Below are 17,899 nucleotides of genomic sequence, written 5' to 3'. Positions count from 1 at the left end.
TACTCTAGCTGGAGAAAGAGTGCCTGGGAAAATGTAAACTATGCAAAGAGAAAAGGATTCTGAGCTTCTCATTTACACGATGCTCAAATGTGCGTGAATTCTTTTTAATAGTTCTGTGTAAATGTGACCGATAACGTGGTCTATTTTCCACACAAACCCCAAAACTAAACAAGGATGTCTAATATTACCCATATTTTTTTCTCTGAAATCATGTAGCTTGTACCAGTAACACATGTGCCTAACTTAATTTCTCAATGGTATTCTTACCCTGTGTACCTTCTTAAAGGCAATAGGATGGTTAACTTCATTTTAAATTCTTACGGAACATGTTTAAATGATCAGTGATATATAGCAGGGGTGTAAAACTTGTGGTCCACGGGCTGGATGCACACCCTGATCATGTCCACACCCAGTTTAATGAAGTGGAAAAAATACATCACGTGATGACAACAATGTGACGCTGTGAGTTTGACACCCCTGGTATACAGTATAATATGCTTTACATTTTCTTTTTCCATATAATCTCTGTGTATAGCACCCCAAGGGATTTTAAGTCAACTTTGGCATGGCCAATTTCAAATACTCTACAACAGTGATAGGCAACCTTTTTGGCGTGGTGTGTCAAAAATCGGCAAAAAATCGAGCATAACTCGCGTTGTGTGTCACTTCGACAAAAACATAATTTTGCGCAATTTATAGTTGCTGCTAATGGCGCTCACAGTTCCCGTTGGCTGTTCCCTCCTGTGGTGCGGTCGTAACCGACAGTCCCAGGAGTAGACTCTCTGTGCCGGCCTGACTGGAGAGAGGCGCGCACTGTTCCCGCGCTCCTCTCCTGCGGGTCCTCCCTCGCCGCACTGATGACGTGTGTGCGCACGGCACGCATGCCTTACCAGCAGCCCCTGCGCTCAGAAAGGGGCGGCGGCGATAGAGTAAGTGAGTGTGGGCGGGGGAGATCACACGTCCCCCCCCCGTTCCTCCAGCACCGATTCTTTCATCCTCGGCGGCTGTGCAGGAGCCGAGGATGAATCGCATGAAATCCTGTGCATGTCACCCCAAATGGCTACGCGTGTCAGCACTGACACGCGTGTCATAGGTTCGCCATCACTGCTCTACAAGCAATATTTTATCCCATTTCAAGTCTTTGCATTTTGCAAATTGTTAATGCATTCCTAACTAACAGTTAATTTGTTGACAAGTTATTTTATGTATGTTCCCTGCAGTTCCAGATTGTAGTTTTTTCCAATTTATATGCATATAGCACTTTTTTTTCTTTCTTTCTAGGATAGTTCACTTGTCTTCTCTTAGGTCAGCAGCCTTTAATACTTCAGACCATCCCACAATTTTTGTTTTAGTTTATTTTTACTTAGTTTTTCAAAACACAGGACCCCTGCAGTATCACAATCTGCTATGGTTCAAGTTTTAAATGCAGTGTAACATGCAGCAAGGGGAGCTAAAATGTTAAGGTCAAATACCTCTTACATGACTTTAATAATGATTAACCTGCCTCCATCTCCAGCTTTTCCATTCCCACCATTATTTCATGGTCTTTGGTGCAATCTCTTTTTCCCCTGAGAGAAAGAAGGAAAAGAAGAATGATAATGCCTCATACAATTTTAAAAGTTATGGAAATACATTCTTTATAGACAGCATTATAAAATAACCAATTTTGGCTGCTTCCTGATATTTATAAATACATTTCTGTATTTGTTCCTAATACCACAAAAATAAAAGTTAACAGGTTCAATATTTCTTCTTTTTGTAGTCAAGCGCTATGCTTTTCTTTTTGTCGTTTACATTCTGGTATTCTGTATTACAGTAAGACTCAAATGTGTGCATTGAGTTCTGGCATTATTGCTTATTATGTGGAAAAATAATTAATAGTCATTGACACATTTTTGTTTGATTGATTACAGCACATGCTTTATATTTTGTCTTCTGACATGCTTGCATTTTTTCCTTTCTGTTTTTAAAGAAAAAAAATTGACTTTTATAAAATAGATGAAACAGCATACGTTTATAATTATTTCTGGAAATTGCAGTGCTTGTACAAATTATTGTAATAATTTAGAAATATTTATCTTATTTTGGGACCAATGGGTGCCATTTGCAATGGTAGTGGATACACTTTGACTTTCCTGCTGATCTCAGGCATACAAAGAAAATAGACTCTTAACATTCTTGCACAGTAAGATATACAGTATATCAGAATAAAATTAAATGAATACCAAAGGTGGTATTCAGCTGGTTCTCTCCGCTTTGGGTAAACCGGTAGTGGCGGCTGTGGGAGGCTCCATGCACAAAAGGCAGTGTGTGTGCACAGACGCTTACTCACATTAGGGAAGGTAAGGAGGGTAAATGAATCCCACCGCTGATTAACACAGTGTAATTTGTGTGTTAATCAGCCTAGTGTTCAACATTCTGGTTTTCTTTAGCTTTTTTGCTGCAAATGTAAGATAGTAATATGATCACATTAAGTTGATTTTCCTCAAAGAGCCCTTCCTTTAAATATTCTGGATATGCGGCAAGCTATTATAGGGAAAATCAACTGTTAAGAGCATGTAGAATTCCATAATACCTAGTGCCTAAAACTTTTCCAGTGCGCTGCTTAGAGAATCCAAGGAATGGTTAATTTCGGTCTGCTTGCCTCGAGACGGAATTGAATGAAACTCGGCCATGCCTCCTTTTGTACTCGGCTGACCAGTTTTTTTCAATTCAGTCTGCCTAACGAGACATAATCACCTTCTCTCTTCAATTTTTCTATCATGAAAACCTGTTCCTTGATTCTCATTGCAGGTAATGTGAATTTATTTGTCTGTTTTTTGTTTCACAGATTATTCCTAGCATGCTGGTTTCCGCGGTCCGCCGGTTAGAACCGCTGCTTATTTCCCTTCCTACTGGAAGGCGCTGTTAAATTTGGCCCAGTTTTCTGAGCTAGCTATTCAGGATATCAGGTGTAAGGCTGTGAGACCGGTGCACCATTCTTGGGTTCCCTTGTTGGCGCGCTAGGAGGCGTGGTCCGCCATCCTCTTGCCGTTTGCATTTGAATTCCATGGGTGGGGGCTGAGCGGAGGCTCAGTGAGTCTCCCTATTGGCTGCCACGTCCAGACTGGCTGTTGCCTGTTGCCGCCGACCCGGGCGTTTTTCCTGGGAGCCTATTGGCTGCTTGTTTGAATTCCAACCATTTTTCCCCTGGCGCCAAATGAGCCGCTCCATTGCATTGGCAGTTTTGGTAGCTTATGCACCGCATTGCGAGTGAGTCAGTGAGCTAATCTGCAGTGTGATTGCAATCTTGCTTTGAGCTCTCGGATTGATAACCCTTTGTGGCTAAAAGTCAGTGCTTTGATCAGCGTTCCTTCCTCTCGAGACCAGGATTGCGGGGGTCCTAGTCAGGTTTGCTGGTTAATTCCCAAGGGGCTATAAGACTTCCTATGGCCAAACGATCCACCCGCCCTGCCTCTGGGGAATTAGGTGATTAGGGCGGCCATGGCCGCGTCCTTTTTCAATAGGATGTCGCTAGTTTGGCTCAGACAATTGCAAGCTAGGTTGGCACCTGAAGACATGCATCTTCATCAGGATGCGAATAAACTAGTGGTGGCATTGGCATATTCGGCGGATGCCACCCTGGCACCAGCCAACTTTGCTTACAGGGCTCTGGCTACTACCGTCACTTCCCGCCGTTTGCTTTGGCTGTGCCATTGGCAAGCTGACATGCGCTCTAAATGGCGTTTAGCATCCTCACCCTTTAAAGGGGGGAAGCTCTTTGGCGAAGCCCTGGATCCCATTCTCATTGAGAATAGGGATAAGAAAAAGGTCCTGCCCTTGGTGCAATATCAGGCAGATTGCAGGGCCCAGCCTTACTATCGCAGGCAGCCTTTTTGTGGAGACTCGGGGTCAGCCGGACCCCAATACCACAGACCCTAATACCAGTCCTCTGATAGAGCCAAGGACAGATTAGGGTTTAGAAACAGGTCTAGACAGCAGCACCAGCCTCAGCAGCAGCACCAGTCCCAGTCCCGCTGGGGAAGTTGCGGTGCCGGATATCAACCCTTCCGTCGATATCGCTGACTCCCAGGTTGGTATTCCCATTGGTGGTTGACTCAAAAACTTCGTCACCACTGGGAAGAGTCGACCTCGGACGCTTGGGTTCTCCAGACCATGCGGATTGTCCTCACCCTAGAATTTCTCTCCAATCCCCCGAGAAGGTTCGTCAGATGTTCTATCCCGAGGTGCGCGACCATGAGGGCCCTCATGAACGCCGAGATTCAGCACCTTCTAGCAATTCAGGCCATCAAACCAGTTCCAGCAGGCCAGGAACTGAGGGGTTTTTTCTCCATCCTGTTTTTAGTGCCCAAAAACTCCGAGGGGGTGGAGGGCGATCCTAGATCTCAAGAGTCTGAACGTGTACCTGGTGTACAAGCGTTTCAAAATGCAGTCACTGCAAACCATCTTGGGCTGCATTCGCCAGGGAGATTATCTGACATCAGTAGATATCAAAGAGGCATACCTTCACATGCCGATTCGACATTTGCATTCTCATACGCGGGGCGCCACTTCCAATACTGGGTGTTGCCGTTTGGCCTATCCTCAGCCCCATGGACATTTACGAAGATTCTGGCTGCAGTGATGGCCCATCTCAGGTCACGCCCCATCAGACTTCTATCTAGACGATGTCCTGATACAATCAACATCTCTGGAGCAGGCCGCTTGGACCTTCGTACGACAATCCAATCGCTGCAACTCCAAAGCTTCATGGTAAATATGGACAAAAGTCAGTTAATACTGGCCATGTCCTTGATGGTAATAGACACTGTTCAATGTCAGGTGTTCTTGTCATCTGAACGTTGTGTCAGCATTCGATCTCTGGTGAATCAAGTACTGTCACAGAGGACAGTTCACCTCTCCGTCCTCTACACATTACTTGGGAAACTAATATCTTGCATAGGACTCGTTCCCTGGGCCCGACTTCACGCATGTCACCTCCAATGGTTCCTCCTTCCACATCAGCGGAGGCACAGGGGTGTTCCAGACATTACAGAGGCTGTCCTCCAAAGTGATCCGATCTCTTTATTGTGGACCTCCTCTGCCTTGTGAAAAGACTGTCTGTTCAGCGAACCGGATTGACTCACGATCACAACCGACGCCAGCTTGTATGGTTGGGGCACTCACACCCATTCTCGAGTTGCTCAGGGACTCTGGAGCCCCCAGGACCTGATGAACAATATAAATTGGTTAGAACTTCAGGCTGTCCATCTAGCCCTTTGAGAGTTCAGCAACCTGGTGATGGGGCAGCATGTATTGATCCTCATGGACAACGTGGCCGCCAAGGCGCACATCAACTGCCAGGGGGATATGCATTCCAAGAGGCTGATGCTGGAAGCGCAGGCAGTTTGCCTGTGGGCAGAGTCACACCTCCTATCCGTCAGGGCAGATCACATCTCCGGCACCTCGAACCTACAGGCAGATTGGCTGAGTCGCGAGACTATGGACCAGGCGGAGTGGCGGCTCCACCCGGACTTATTCCAGGAACGGACACGCAGGTTCGGCATGCCGATGATGGACTTATTTGCATCTCCGACCAACACCCACCTGCCTCGATTCTTCAGCAGGTTCTGGGCTCACGGGATGGAGGGGGCTGACACCCTCCATTGTCCATGGCCCCATGGCCTTCTGTATGCGTTTCCGCCTTTACCGCTAATTCCGAGGGTGATTCGCAAGATTCTTTCGGAACAGGCAGAGGTGTTGATGGTCGCTCCCCACTGGCCTCCAGGTCCTGGTTTGCCAACTTGACCAGCCTGGCCGTTGCACACACACACCTCCGGAGGATCCCAGACAACAGGATAATCCTCACCCAGGGGGTGCTGATACACCCAGACCCTCAGTGGCTCCAGTTGGCCGTTTGGCCATTGAGGGGGACATCTTGAGACGGGACCGTTTCTCGGCGCAAGTCATTTGTACCATCCAAGCAGCCAGACACCCATCCACTATGTGGATGTACAATGTGACCTGGTCGGCCTTCTGGAGGTGGTGCCGTCCCCTCAGAGTTACTCCAAGGTCAGCTTCTCTTCCTCAAGTCCTGGATTTCCTCCAGGATGGTTTGGATAGCGGGCTGGCCCCAAACACTTTACGGAGACAGACTGCGGTGCTTTCCACGGTTTTGCACGGAGACACTGGCGGTTCTCTGGTGCTCCATCCCAGGGACCGTGCCTTTCTCAGGAGTGCTTCCAACCTTAGGCCTCGATGGTGCATGGTTACCCGTCGTGGGAACTTCCTGTCGTACTCGAGGCCTCGACGTCTGCGCCTTTTGAGCCCATCTGATCCATCAGTCTTTGTTTGTTGATGCTGAAGTTGGCCTTTCTCGTGGCCATTACTTTGGCTCGCAGGATATCAGAATTGGCGGCACTAGCAGTTCGGAGCGACCTCTGCATATTCCATTCTAACAGAGTGGTCCTCCGGCTTGACCCTTCCTTCATTATGAAGTTCAACTCCTGATTCCACAGAGCCCAAGAACTCGTGTTACCTGACTTCTGTCCTCAACCGCAACATCCTCGAGAACAGAAGTGGCATCATCTCGACGTGCAACGAGCCCTGCGACGATACATCAAACATATTGCATCGTTCTGGCAGTCAGAGGCCCTGTTTGTTGCCTTTCTTCCCAGCTTTATGGATCAGAGGGTATCATCCACCACCATTGGAAGATGGCTAAAAGGCGTATGAGGTACAGGGGCACCCGCCACTGCGTTGCATCACGGCTCACTCAACGTGCAATGCGGCCACAACTACAGCCTGGGCCACGCAAGCAGCGGTTGAAGAAATTTGTACGGCGGCGAAGTGGTCATCTCTGTCGCTCTTCATCAAGCATTACAAACTAGAGGTCTATGCTTCGGCTGTTATGTGGGGACTGCAAGCGGTTCACTCGGTTCACTCAGACTCGGGTTCCCTGGACTGGACTTCTACCCATCCTTAAGGTAGTATGCTTAGGCATATTCCATTCCTTAGATTCTCTAAGCAGCACACTGGAGAAAGACTGTTGTAGTTCCCTGAACGGTCGTTCTCGGTGCGCTGCATGAGAATCCAACCCCGCTCTTTGCGATTTGGTCCAGGGTCTTTGGGGCTGGGAGGTTTCGAGGTTAGTGGACTTTCAGGTGCTTTCTTCTAGAAACAGCCATTCCTTTCATTGAAAAAATTGATCGGCCGAGTGCAAAAGGAGGCATGGCCGAGTTTCATTCAATTTAGTCTCGAGGCAAGCAGGCTGAAATCAACCATTCCTTGGATTCTCACGCAGTGTGCCAAGAACGGCCATTCAGGGAATTACAACGGTCTTTATCTCCTACCTGATCTAGCTGGACAAACCTAATTTCCATAAAATGCAGCTCTTTTTAAATTAGACATTCAACTGATTTACTGTATATTTTTACTTCCTTATGTGTTAGATTACTTTAGCACTTACAGTGATTAGTCTATATGTCTCTGAATTTTTTTTAATGAAAGTTGACTTCTGATTACAATTGATGAGGGATATCATTTTATGTGACCTTTTATTATCAAATGGAAATTGCAATTGTGACTAATTTTAAAAAATCCCTTATGAAATTCATCTTTGTGAGAAAGGCCTAGTTCTCCTGCTGCCAGTTCCGAGTATAGTAACTTTCTATTGCCCAGTGGCCTTGCACATCAATCTTAATTTTAGCATTTTCCCACAAATGTTAGTAGAACCTAAGCATCTCTTTTTATTTCCTCCTGAAAATGGCTCTGCAATTAAAATTACATTGTGTTCTAACACCTTCACTGATATTGGATGTGTTTGTATTTGTTTTGAATTGCAAATTGAGTTTGCAGTTTTCTCTATTGGTTTTAGCTATCATAAAGAGGAATGATATAGGTTTTGCTACTCTTTTCTCCTAGGTGTGAATGTTACAGACCATGAACTAACAATTAAAAGTCTATCTGAGGTTCTTCGAGATGATGTTACTCCTTTTGTGGTGTCACTGAAGGCCAAGGAATGTCCAGGTAAACATTGTAATATATTGGGGAGACTTTTACCATAATAATTTCAGCAACATGGTAGGTACTTCTAGAAAACTGTTTGGATGTGCACTCTTCAGATCTTAAGAAGAAAAACTACTTCTGAACTGAGGAGGGGCACAGAAATAGTGCTTTTCAGCAGCCAACAATCCCCTTGATGTTGCTGTAAATTAAGTAAAATAAAGTCAGTGTACAAATTTGCTTCCTATGAATGATTTAGATTGTATAATTAGGTTTCCTTTTCATATAAGGTTTTCAGTTGGTTTGATGTAGAATTTGCATTTGTTTATGTTGGAGGATCCCAAATTAAACAACAATCAGTTATGGGAAAAGAACTGGAAAAATATCATTCTATTTTTTTTTTTTGTTTTAGAATAATTCAAACATTTCACATTTTTATTGCCTTTTCAATTTTTCCTTTCTTTAATTTTTTTGAATTGGGAAGGCATAAAGCAGCTGCTACAAAAGCTGATTATACAGCTCATGGGTTGTGATACAGAGGTGGATTCATCTGAGGAAGAAGAATGTGCCAAGGATTTGCCCAGACGGGTACGCTGCTCTGTAGCATCGCTTATTGATTGGTATAAGAACGTAATCAAAGTAAGCTTCAAAATTATTAGTTTACATAGTGCTTATTCTTTTCAAAATTTTGTAGGCATCCCATAACTTGTGTATTGTGTCAAAGTGATTACATAGCTTTTTTTAAAAAATGGACTACTAAGATGTAGAAAGAGAAAAATAGTATTTTTGATAGAAACTTTTTATATACGTCTCCTATTTTCCTTGTAAATCTTAGAAATAATACTTATTTGGAATGGTTTATTAATGATGGATGAACCCAATTATTATAGGAAACGTATCATGGTATTTATTACTTTTTTTCTGTCATAGATATTTTGCATCCTAGAGTTACAAATTTTGAAGAGATTATTTAGGAAATCAAGTCCAACCACATTTTCAGTACATGAATCCAAATTAAAACATGGCCAACAGATGCTTCAGTAAATGGGAAGTTACAACCTGTGTGAATAATTTGTTTCACTGTCTTATTGCTAGAAGAAGATTCATAAGTTATTTAAGACTTTATTCCGCATTCCGCAATATTGGACCAGAGATACTGATTTTTTTCTGGGGGAGATTATTTCTATTATTCGAATAATAGAAATGATCATATTTTCTGATATCCCTCTCGGTTAGTCTTCTAAGACTGAACCCAGCTTTTTTCAGTCTTTCTTCATAAATCAGTGTTAGTCCAAACTAATTTATAGGATTATTATGAAGAAAAATAGAGGCAGTGTAATGTTTACTACTTTCAACTGCCAATCACAGGATACCAAGAAAATAAATATATGATGAGAGATAGCAATATTTTTGCTTTTATATATTCTAGCAATGTGTAAATTGTAAACACAAAAACATTGCTTTTTTCCTTTTGGATTTTTATGCTGTTTTTTTTTTTTAACTTTATATTTCATCTATTGTTCTCAGTAGGTAAGCCAAATATAAACATTTTGAGTTGGTATCATCCATCATTGGAAGACATGCCTGGAGAACAATGTTTTTGAATACTATACTGTATATTTTAGTCGTGCATGGCACTCTCTTGTTTATTTACCTTATTGTCCACCTCTAATATCTAATATTTTTACTGCTAAAATGGAATGGGAGTTAAACATATTTTAATAAATAAATATTTCAGGAAAATGGGATGTGTTATTTTGCCGTTTTTTATTTACTTATTACATTTATATCTCTCATTTATTTTCTTTTATGTTAGATAATGTACCCTTTGGGAATACACAGTTTTAGAACATGGTCTAAAAGACTGTATTTTTTCCTCCCAATTCATTGTTTTAATATATGCAATATGATTTGCAGAAAACGGATACTGAATCTCCATGTAAGAAGAGAACATTTTCATCCAGACACTGGGAAACTCCTCCAGTTGTTATTATTTTCAAGGATATGGAAAGTTTCACAACCAAAGTTTTGCAGGATTTCATAATTATGAGCAGGTAATAATAACAAAACAGAAATTGAAGATATTCTGGTCCATGTTCATTTTCTTACAGGAAATAAATTACTAATTGGATTCATGTTTGCTTTTTCTTTATTGTTTGTACTAAGTACAGATGTTGACTGGAGTGAATTAGCTTTGCGTATGAAATTTACATTCTTGGATTATTATTTTTACAATTCAATCATTAGGTTTGCAAATATTTATTAGCTGGCCTGTGAGCAAATTTAATCCAGAGACAAATTTGCTCAACATTAATAAAGAATGAAATTCAGAATTTTGTAATTTTGATTAGACTCTTGCTTATCATATCGTGATTCCACAGCAGTACAAAAATAGGTACTAGGCATGCTATTTGTCATCTTACAGCAATAAATACATTCTTGAATATATCCAGGCATCATCAGTTAAAATCTCACAAGCCAAAAAATTACTGTGTGTTGCAGAGTATTGTTACTCTTCAGAACAGCGGAAGTTGGATGCCTATTCTGAGGCTCACCTGACCAAAGCCATTTTTGACAGCTTCAGGGTTGCCACACTGGAGCTGAGGGATAAGGAGTAGGGATTTGAGACAGTTGGGATTCTGTAGCCAAAACAAAATATTTTCTCTTGGGAACCAAGGACATTCTCACACCTGGTCAGAGGAAGGTGGAGTGATGTCACCTGGCAGCCAGAACACACCGTAATTGGACCATGTGACTGATTGTTTTGGAAAAGTGGGAAAGCTTACTTTTAATTAGGTGAAAATGTCAGAAGTCTTCAGAGATGATTTTCACTAGATCTGTGTCAATATATTTCCAATAAAGCTATTCTTAGATTCCTGCCTTGGAGTTTTGCTTGATATGGAATTATTACTTGGAACCCTGACACTGGACAAATTATTAAAATTAGCAGACATGGAGATGATGTGATTTATATACTGGTCAAGGCATTCAGTCTCCTGTTTTATAAATTACATTAAATCTTTCTATTCAAATGTACAATTCAACTAGATGAGATTTCAGACTAGACACAGCTAGTTTGTATAGTATGATAGCCAACTAGGGACTTTAAAGCTTCTGTTTTCTGATTTCTGACTGGGACTGCATGGGATTTTACAGACTGCATTTCTGTTTTGTATAGATCACATTAATGAATCACTTAATATATAATGATCAGGAAAATGGAATACTACATATAAAGTGCAAGTTTCTTTTTTTTAGTTTTTGGAATCAAAGTGGTTGTTGGTATTAGTACAACATTGTTGATAAATTCTGTGAACTTGAAATATATGGATGAAGTCAAATGCCAGCTGATTATCTTATACACATTTTAATTTTTCCCAATTGTTAATTTTTCCCTTAGTCATTGTATACGTGAATTTCCACTGGTCCTTATTTTTGGAATTGCTACATCTCCGATGATCATCCATAAGCTGCTTCCTCACACAGTGTCTTCTTTGTTATGTATAGAACTTTTCCAGTCTCTTTCTTCCAAAGAACATTTAACTAAAGTGATTGATAAGGTAATGCTTTAAGAAAAGAAGATGGTGTATATTCTGCAAATTCTTGATAAAAACTAAAATGTTCATAGCTGTTCATTGTTAAAAAAATGTTTTAAAAAGTCAGTTTTCTTGAGGAGTTGTACATGTTCTCCTCAACCTATTGTTGTAATTGAGCCCGGAATTATTGAAACTTGTGGCAGTTATTAAACAGGCCACTACATGACCATAACCAATTGTACTAGCTTTTTTGCAGCGGTCATTAAGTGAATACTATAATTGTTAACCAAACACCATGGTTTTTAAGTGAACCTATTTTATCCAATGGGAGGTTTTTTTGCTAGAAACCAGAAGTAAATGCCTGAAATTGGCAAAAGTCCCCCAAAAATTGCAGTGAGACTCTATAAACAGCCGTAAATGTAAGCTGGTTGCCAAGTGCCCAAAATGTGATTATTTGACTGGGTGTGTGTGGCGTGAAATTGCAGACACTTTAATTTCAAAATCAGATCATAGGTAGCTTGGGGGAAGCTCTGTCATATCTTTGAATGGATGCAAAAAGAACAGTCATTTCAGCAAGGATTACCTGTACTATACTTTTTATAACAATTGCCACTGTAGATTTCAGATCATAATTCTATGTCTCTGTTCAGTACAATAATTAATTCCACTAGCAGAGCTGAACATGTGGGTGATCTTTTTTTTCTTCTTGTTGGCTCTGGAGCAAATTTTGGAGATGTGAGCAGGAGAGCTATTACACAAGTGTCTATTTGCCAGATAGTGGATTTTAGGTTTATCAAATTAAAATATATTCAGTACATAGGTAACAGTCTGAGATTGGCTAATGTATAGATTCCAGTGATTTCCTGGCAGTATCAACTGGATCCATAATATAAAATGTGTACAGAAAGTGTCATTATATAGTTGTTATTTAGTCCATCAAATTATGTAATGAAAGAGAAAGGGGCATGTAATTTTTATAAATATTTGTCTATTTTAAAAAAGGAAATTTAACACAGAATTTTGATTTAATGGTATTCATGGTATTTATATAGTGTTTAAATCAGACCATTTCAGTTACAATTATTTTCATCTTAAAAGTCTATTAAACTATGTTCTCCCATTTCAAAATCAGTTTTTTTGCCCTTAAGAAAATACTTTCTGCACTGTTTACTTGCTTTTGAACTGCTATGCATTAAAATATATTCTGAAATAGTACAGGGTGCCCAAACTTGGGTTTTAATTTTATCAAGCCAACTAGACCTCCATTTTCTCAATCTTATTCTCTGTTCTTTAAAAAAAATCAGTTGCTTAGTTCATACAAAAGTACTAATACTGTTGAATTTAAAAGAACTTTTGCCATTATGGGGTTTCCCATTAAGAAACTCCATGATTTAGAGAATCCCAACTGTGGAAATAATTAGTCATCTTATTTCAGATAATTTATAATTATAATTCATAATTTATTAATGTCTATTTTTTTTCTACACCAGCTACTTCTGACGAGTCAATTCCCATTCAAAATTAGTGAGAAGGTTCTGCATGTGCTGACAAACATATTTTTGTACCATGACTTCTCCGTCCATAATTTTGTCAAAGGATTTCAGGTAAGGGTTAGTGAAAGTAGCTGACTAACTTTAGAAAGCTGAGTGATGGTAAATTTTGTGTCTAATTTTCACTATGAATGATGATACTGTGTATGAGTGATTTACTGAATATTCCTGCACACAAGAAATTTCCCTACACATTAAAAAGTAATATGAAAGGCAACAGTATATGTGACAGCCAGTTTTTAATCTCAGTAACAGCCAGTTTTTAATCTTTAGATATTTTTCTGCATATTCAGTCATAGGAATGTTGTCCCTGTTTACAAACAGTTGGGAGAGTGTTAAATTGTGTTTTAGGAATCAGGGTGACAGGTGTGATTCTCAACCCCCTAGTCCATGGAACGGCACTGCTTCACAGCATGCTAGAAACTGGTCCACACAAACAAACGGAGCCCCATTTGTGGGATGCTGGCAGCTAATGAGGGTCCATGGACCATCTGGTCCATGGAAGAATCTCTCTCTCTCTTTGGTTCCTGGTGGCCGCTAGCTTAGACTATCATTTTAGCAATAGCACCTAGACTTATATACCGCTTTACAGCTCTCTCTAAGAGGGTTGCAGCATACTGCCCCCAACAATTTGAATCTTCAATCTACCCACCTCGGAAGGATGGAAGGCTGAGTCAACCTTGAGCCTGGTGAGCTTTAAACTGGCACAATGCAAGGCAGATTGCAATCAGCACAAGTAGTCTGCAGTACTGCACTCTAAACACTGTGTCATCATGGCTCACGGTATGGAAGATTTTGTTAGCCTGGAGTGGGGAGGGAATGGAGATTTTGCAGTATCCTTCCCCTGGAGTGGGGAGGGAATGGAGATTTTACAGTGTCCTTCCCCTGGAGTGTGGAGGGAATGGAGATTTTATAGTGTTCTTCCCCTGCCATGCTCACCAAGCCATCAAGCCATGATATGCCCACAGAACCGATAGTAAAATATTTTGAGTCACACCACTGATGTGGAAGAGTTCAGATTTTTAACTTTGGGCACTGGGAAGGTAGATCAGAGGCAAACGACTGCATTGCTGTTTCAGGGACATGGGACAATGGAGCCTTTGTCTCACAAAAATGCCAAAGGTATGTCAGCTCTGGATTTTATTAGAAGAAGGAAAATACAGAAATAGAGGGCAGGGGAGACTGAACATTGCAGCAGCCTACTCTGCGATTAGGCAAATAAGAATCAAATAAGAGAAGGAAAGGCTTTTCTTCAGGCTGACAAGCTTTACAACCTCAGCACTTGATTATGGAAATTCCAGTTCCACTTGCCTTTCTAACTCGAGGCCTACCAGTCAGTTTAAAGATTGGGTCCGGCACAAATTTCCATTAGCAGAAAAGTTTTGATACAGCAGAATTTTTCAGTTGGATGAATATGGGCATCAGGTGATACTTGGAAATTTCTTTCCTCACTTTGTCATTCTCTCATCTGTTGCGTATTTGAATATTTGCCAAGATGATTAGATAGGTTTTATCTTGTTTTCCTCTTATTAGACAGTAAACCTAACGTTGCATATAATGTACCTACATATTAGGGCACTGTATTAAAGAACAAATTGCTACAGAATTAGAGCTGCTATAAAAAAGAATAAATATGTCCAGAGTAAGTTAAGTTACATGTTATGGGGTTAGAATTTTACATACAATTTTAAATCAGTTTATTATGTTATATTATAACATAGAGTTACTGAAAGGACTTGGACTTCTAGTCCAATCTCTGCTCAAGCAGGAAATGCTATACCATTTCATACAAATGGTTGTCCAATCTCTTCCTAAAAACCTCCAGTGTTGAAGCACTCACAACTTTTGGAGGCAAGCCATGTTTATCTGCTGCCTTGATTTACAGCTATATTAAAATGCATATTGTTTCAGCTTTAGAATAACAGTTCAGGAGAATGGATTTATTTTTCTAAAAGTTATAATAATATTTGAATTTTTTTGATCAGTGTTCTTCCAAATTTTCACTTTACATTTCGACTTCCTTGTTCTTACAGCTGTCTCTGCTGGAGCATTTTTATTCACACCCTCTCAGTGTGCTATGTTGCGAAGTGCAAGAATCTGAGAAAAGAGTACAACTTTTATCACATAAGCAGTTTGAAAATATTCGAAGGTTGCCATCTTTTAGAAGGTACATAATTAGCTCAACTTCTTGTCATTGCATATATATTTTTTGCCATTTCTTAAATCTTTTTGATTTAAGAAAAAATAAACCATTCCAATTTGAGGTGAATGATATAGGGAAATGAATGTCCTAAATTGCACATATGTGCAAATGCATATTATCTTAATATTATTTTATTAATTTATTGATAAATATATATGACCACCCATCTTAAATGAATAATTCTGGTCAACCAAGAAAATACTGTATATGTAAAAACATTATAAAACATAAACCAAGACAAACTATAGCATTAAAAACATTAATAATACAATAACTAAGGTGTAATCACAATAATAATCACAATAATCAATACACAAAAAGACACATTCAGCTTTGCCAACATCCAGCTCTTAATGCTTAAAGGGGAAAAACCATGTCTTCATGAGCCTCTGGAAGGCCATCTGGATCTCAGAGCTGGTTATTATATAGGACAAGTGCCACAACAGAGAGGCATGTTTCCTGGGCCCCTTCTAAACCCCTTCCTCATTGTATGATTCAGATTGGAATTATTATTAAGGATTTGGAAATTAACCTCTTGTTAATTACGAGGTTTGAAATTAGCTTTTTCTTTTCCTCTGTTCAGGTTTGTTGAAAGCCAGGAAGTAGAGAAGCAGGCTGCATTGCTGACAGATGACGAATGTTTAAAGGTAAAACCTAGTACTAAAAAAAAATCTAGTGTTTCTTATTTCTTCTGTATAAGATCCAAAATTTGATTTATATAAGTGTGCCTTCACATCACTCCTCACGTCTTCCAGATCTGCTCCATTGTGAGAATTAAGTAGAAGAATCAGGTTTGCCACTCAGAATTCCTATAACATGGAAAATGATACATTACAAAATTGTATTTTTATTACAGAGATACTATGTAGCCATTACATAATTTTAGTCATTAGGAATAAGTACCTTTCAGTCTAGTCTAAAAGAAAGAAAAACATACTTCCAAAAATGTATATATTAAAAGAAAAAATAAGGAAAATATGCTACTGTGATGACCGCTTTAAATGTTCGCTATGGTTTCTGGAAAAGCACCTTGTAGAGAAGAATTCTAAAACAAAGGGGTAATTTCCTTTGATGAAGGACTGAAAAGAGAAACCTAGAATACTTATCAGCAAACTCCTGACATAATGAACCCTATCTTCATCTTTTGCCACTTATTGCCCATGCCAGGGCTAATGGAAAATTCAACATATCCAAAGAGAAGAATTTCCCCATTTGTGATTTTGAGACTTAAGGAAAATGTGCAAGGATATTGTACGGATTCGGGAGCTGGTAACTGAATGCTGCATTCTGCTTTCCTCTTAATTTTAACTGTGAAAAATGAAAAGATTTCACATGCTGTGTTCTTTAAAATTTAAAAACCAAACAGCAGGTTGGTGAGCATAAGCTGACTACTATAATTTACTTGCTATGATAATTATTCTAAAACAGGGGACATATTTCAGTAACAGCTAGAGAAATAAATTAACATGAGATTCAAAGAGAGGCTGGGATACAGGAACATCAAAAGGCAAAAACATAAATTGACTTTATATCAGGTCTTCAGAGGCAGCCAGTACTGAAGAAGCTGTTTAAAATCCATATTTTAAATAGCTGAAAACAGCCACTGTGAATGATGGGTCATAAAAATTCATTTCTGCAATGTCCCTGCATTATTCAATATGTGTCTATCTTTTTATTCTTTATTAAGTTAGTTAACAGCAATGTAAGATAAACATGGTGCTTTGATTTAAAATTGTAATCTATGCTAGCTGCTTCATAACTCATGCTAACCCAAACATGGATTGTTTTGGTTTTGGCTTAGTTCAGTATTATGTATGACCCCAAGCTTTAAAGCTTGTTTAGCAACTACTGTAAAAGAAAATACATTTAGCATGATGCATATGTCCTGATTAAGTTACTCATCATGCTAAGCCACAATGTAGGTTTGCTTGTTTATGTCTTATTGTGATATGTGAACCCAACCATTATGATTTGTAAACCATGATTTACCATGTAATATAAGCCCAGTCAATAGCAATTCATAAGGTACAGTTAACTAAATCATGGCTTTCCTATGCGATCCTAGTCACTGAGTCACCTACTGTCATTAAAATAATAGTGAAGTAAAGATAAATCTAAATGTACTTTACTGAGTTGCAGTGCCAAACTGCATGATCTTTGCTCTTCTTTATTCTTGCATACTGCTGTCACAGGACTTAGTGACAAATTGGCTTGCTGGTTAGATATGATGACAGCCAATTGCTTTGCTCTAAGGAAGAAGGACCTGAATGAATTGGGATGTATGAGGAAGAGAGAGGAATGTGTAAACGGAAGCCCTATTGATAATTGTCATGCCAAAACTTGGAATGTTGTGTTACAGGTGGATTCAATTAGTGGAACCTATTTGTTGCTTAAAGAAAATCATTGTATATTTGCAGCCAACTACTCAGCATGTTTATTTAGAAGCAAGTCCTGCTGAATTTTCTGAAGCTAAATGTTCAAACATGGAAAATATATAATGATGAGATGGGTTTTGAATAATTAATGAAGTAAAAGAGACTATTGAATGATGAATTGATAACAGCTAGTAAAATCCATTTACAAATACATCTCTCGGTGATATGTCTGTATTTGATTCAGTCTGAGCA

The 17,899-nt window shown here is 39.6% G+C and overlaps 1 protein-coding gene across 1 annotated transcript in view; it reads left to right on the top strand.

Annotated features, from left to right (window-relative positions):
* Positions 1–17,899, top strand: part of ORC3 (origin recognition complex subunit 3) — a 42,797-nt gene that overhangs the window by 4,685 nt on the left and 20,213 nt on the right. Inside the window, exons 5-11 of the mRNA XM_014068406.2 lie at positions 7,903–8,007; positions 8,468–8,622; positions 9,901–10,037; positions 11,384–11,543; positions 13,010–13,123; positions 15,103–15,236; positions 15,856–15,919. Of these exons, the coding sequence (XP_013923881.2) occupies positions 7,903–8,007; positions 8,468–8,622; positions 9,901–10,037; positions 11,384–11,543; positions 13,010–13,123; positions 15,103–15,236; positions 15,856–15,919 (869 nt within the window). The remainder of the gene's footprint in view (positions 1–7,902; positions 8,008–8,467; positions 8,623–9,900; positions 10,038–11,383; positions 11,544–13,009; positions 13,124–15,102; positions 15,237–15,855; positions 15,920–17,899) is intronic.

The sequence above is a fragment of the Thamnophis sirtalis genome, unplaced genomic scaffold (genome assembly GCF_051295495.1).
Source record: "Thamnophis sirtalis isolate CommonGarterSnake01/CBP01778 unplaced genomic scaffold, rThaSir2_p1.2 scaffold_6, whole genome shotgun sequence".
NCBI lineage: Eukaryota > Metazoa > Chordata > Lepidosauria > Squamata > Natricidae > Thamnophis > Thamnophis sirtalis.
This window is presented reverse-complemented; position numbering and strand designations above follow the sequence as displayed.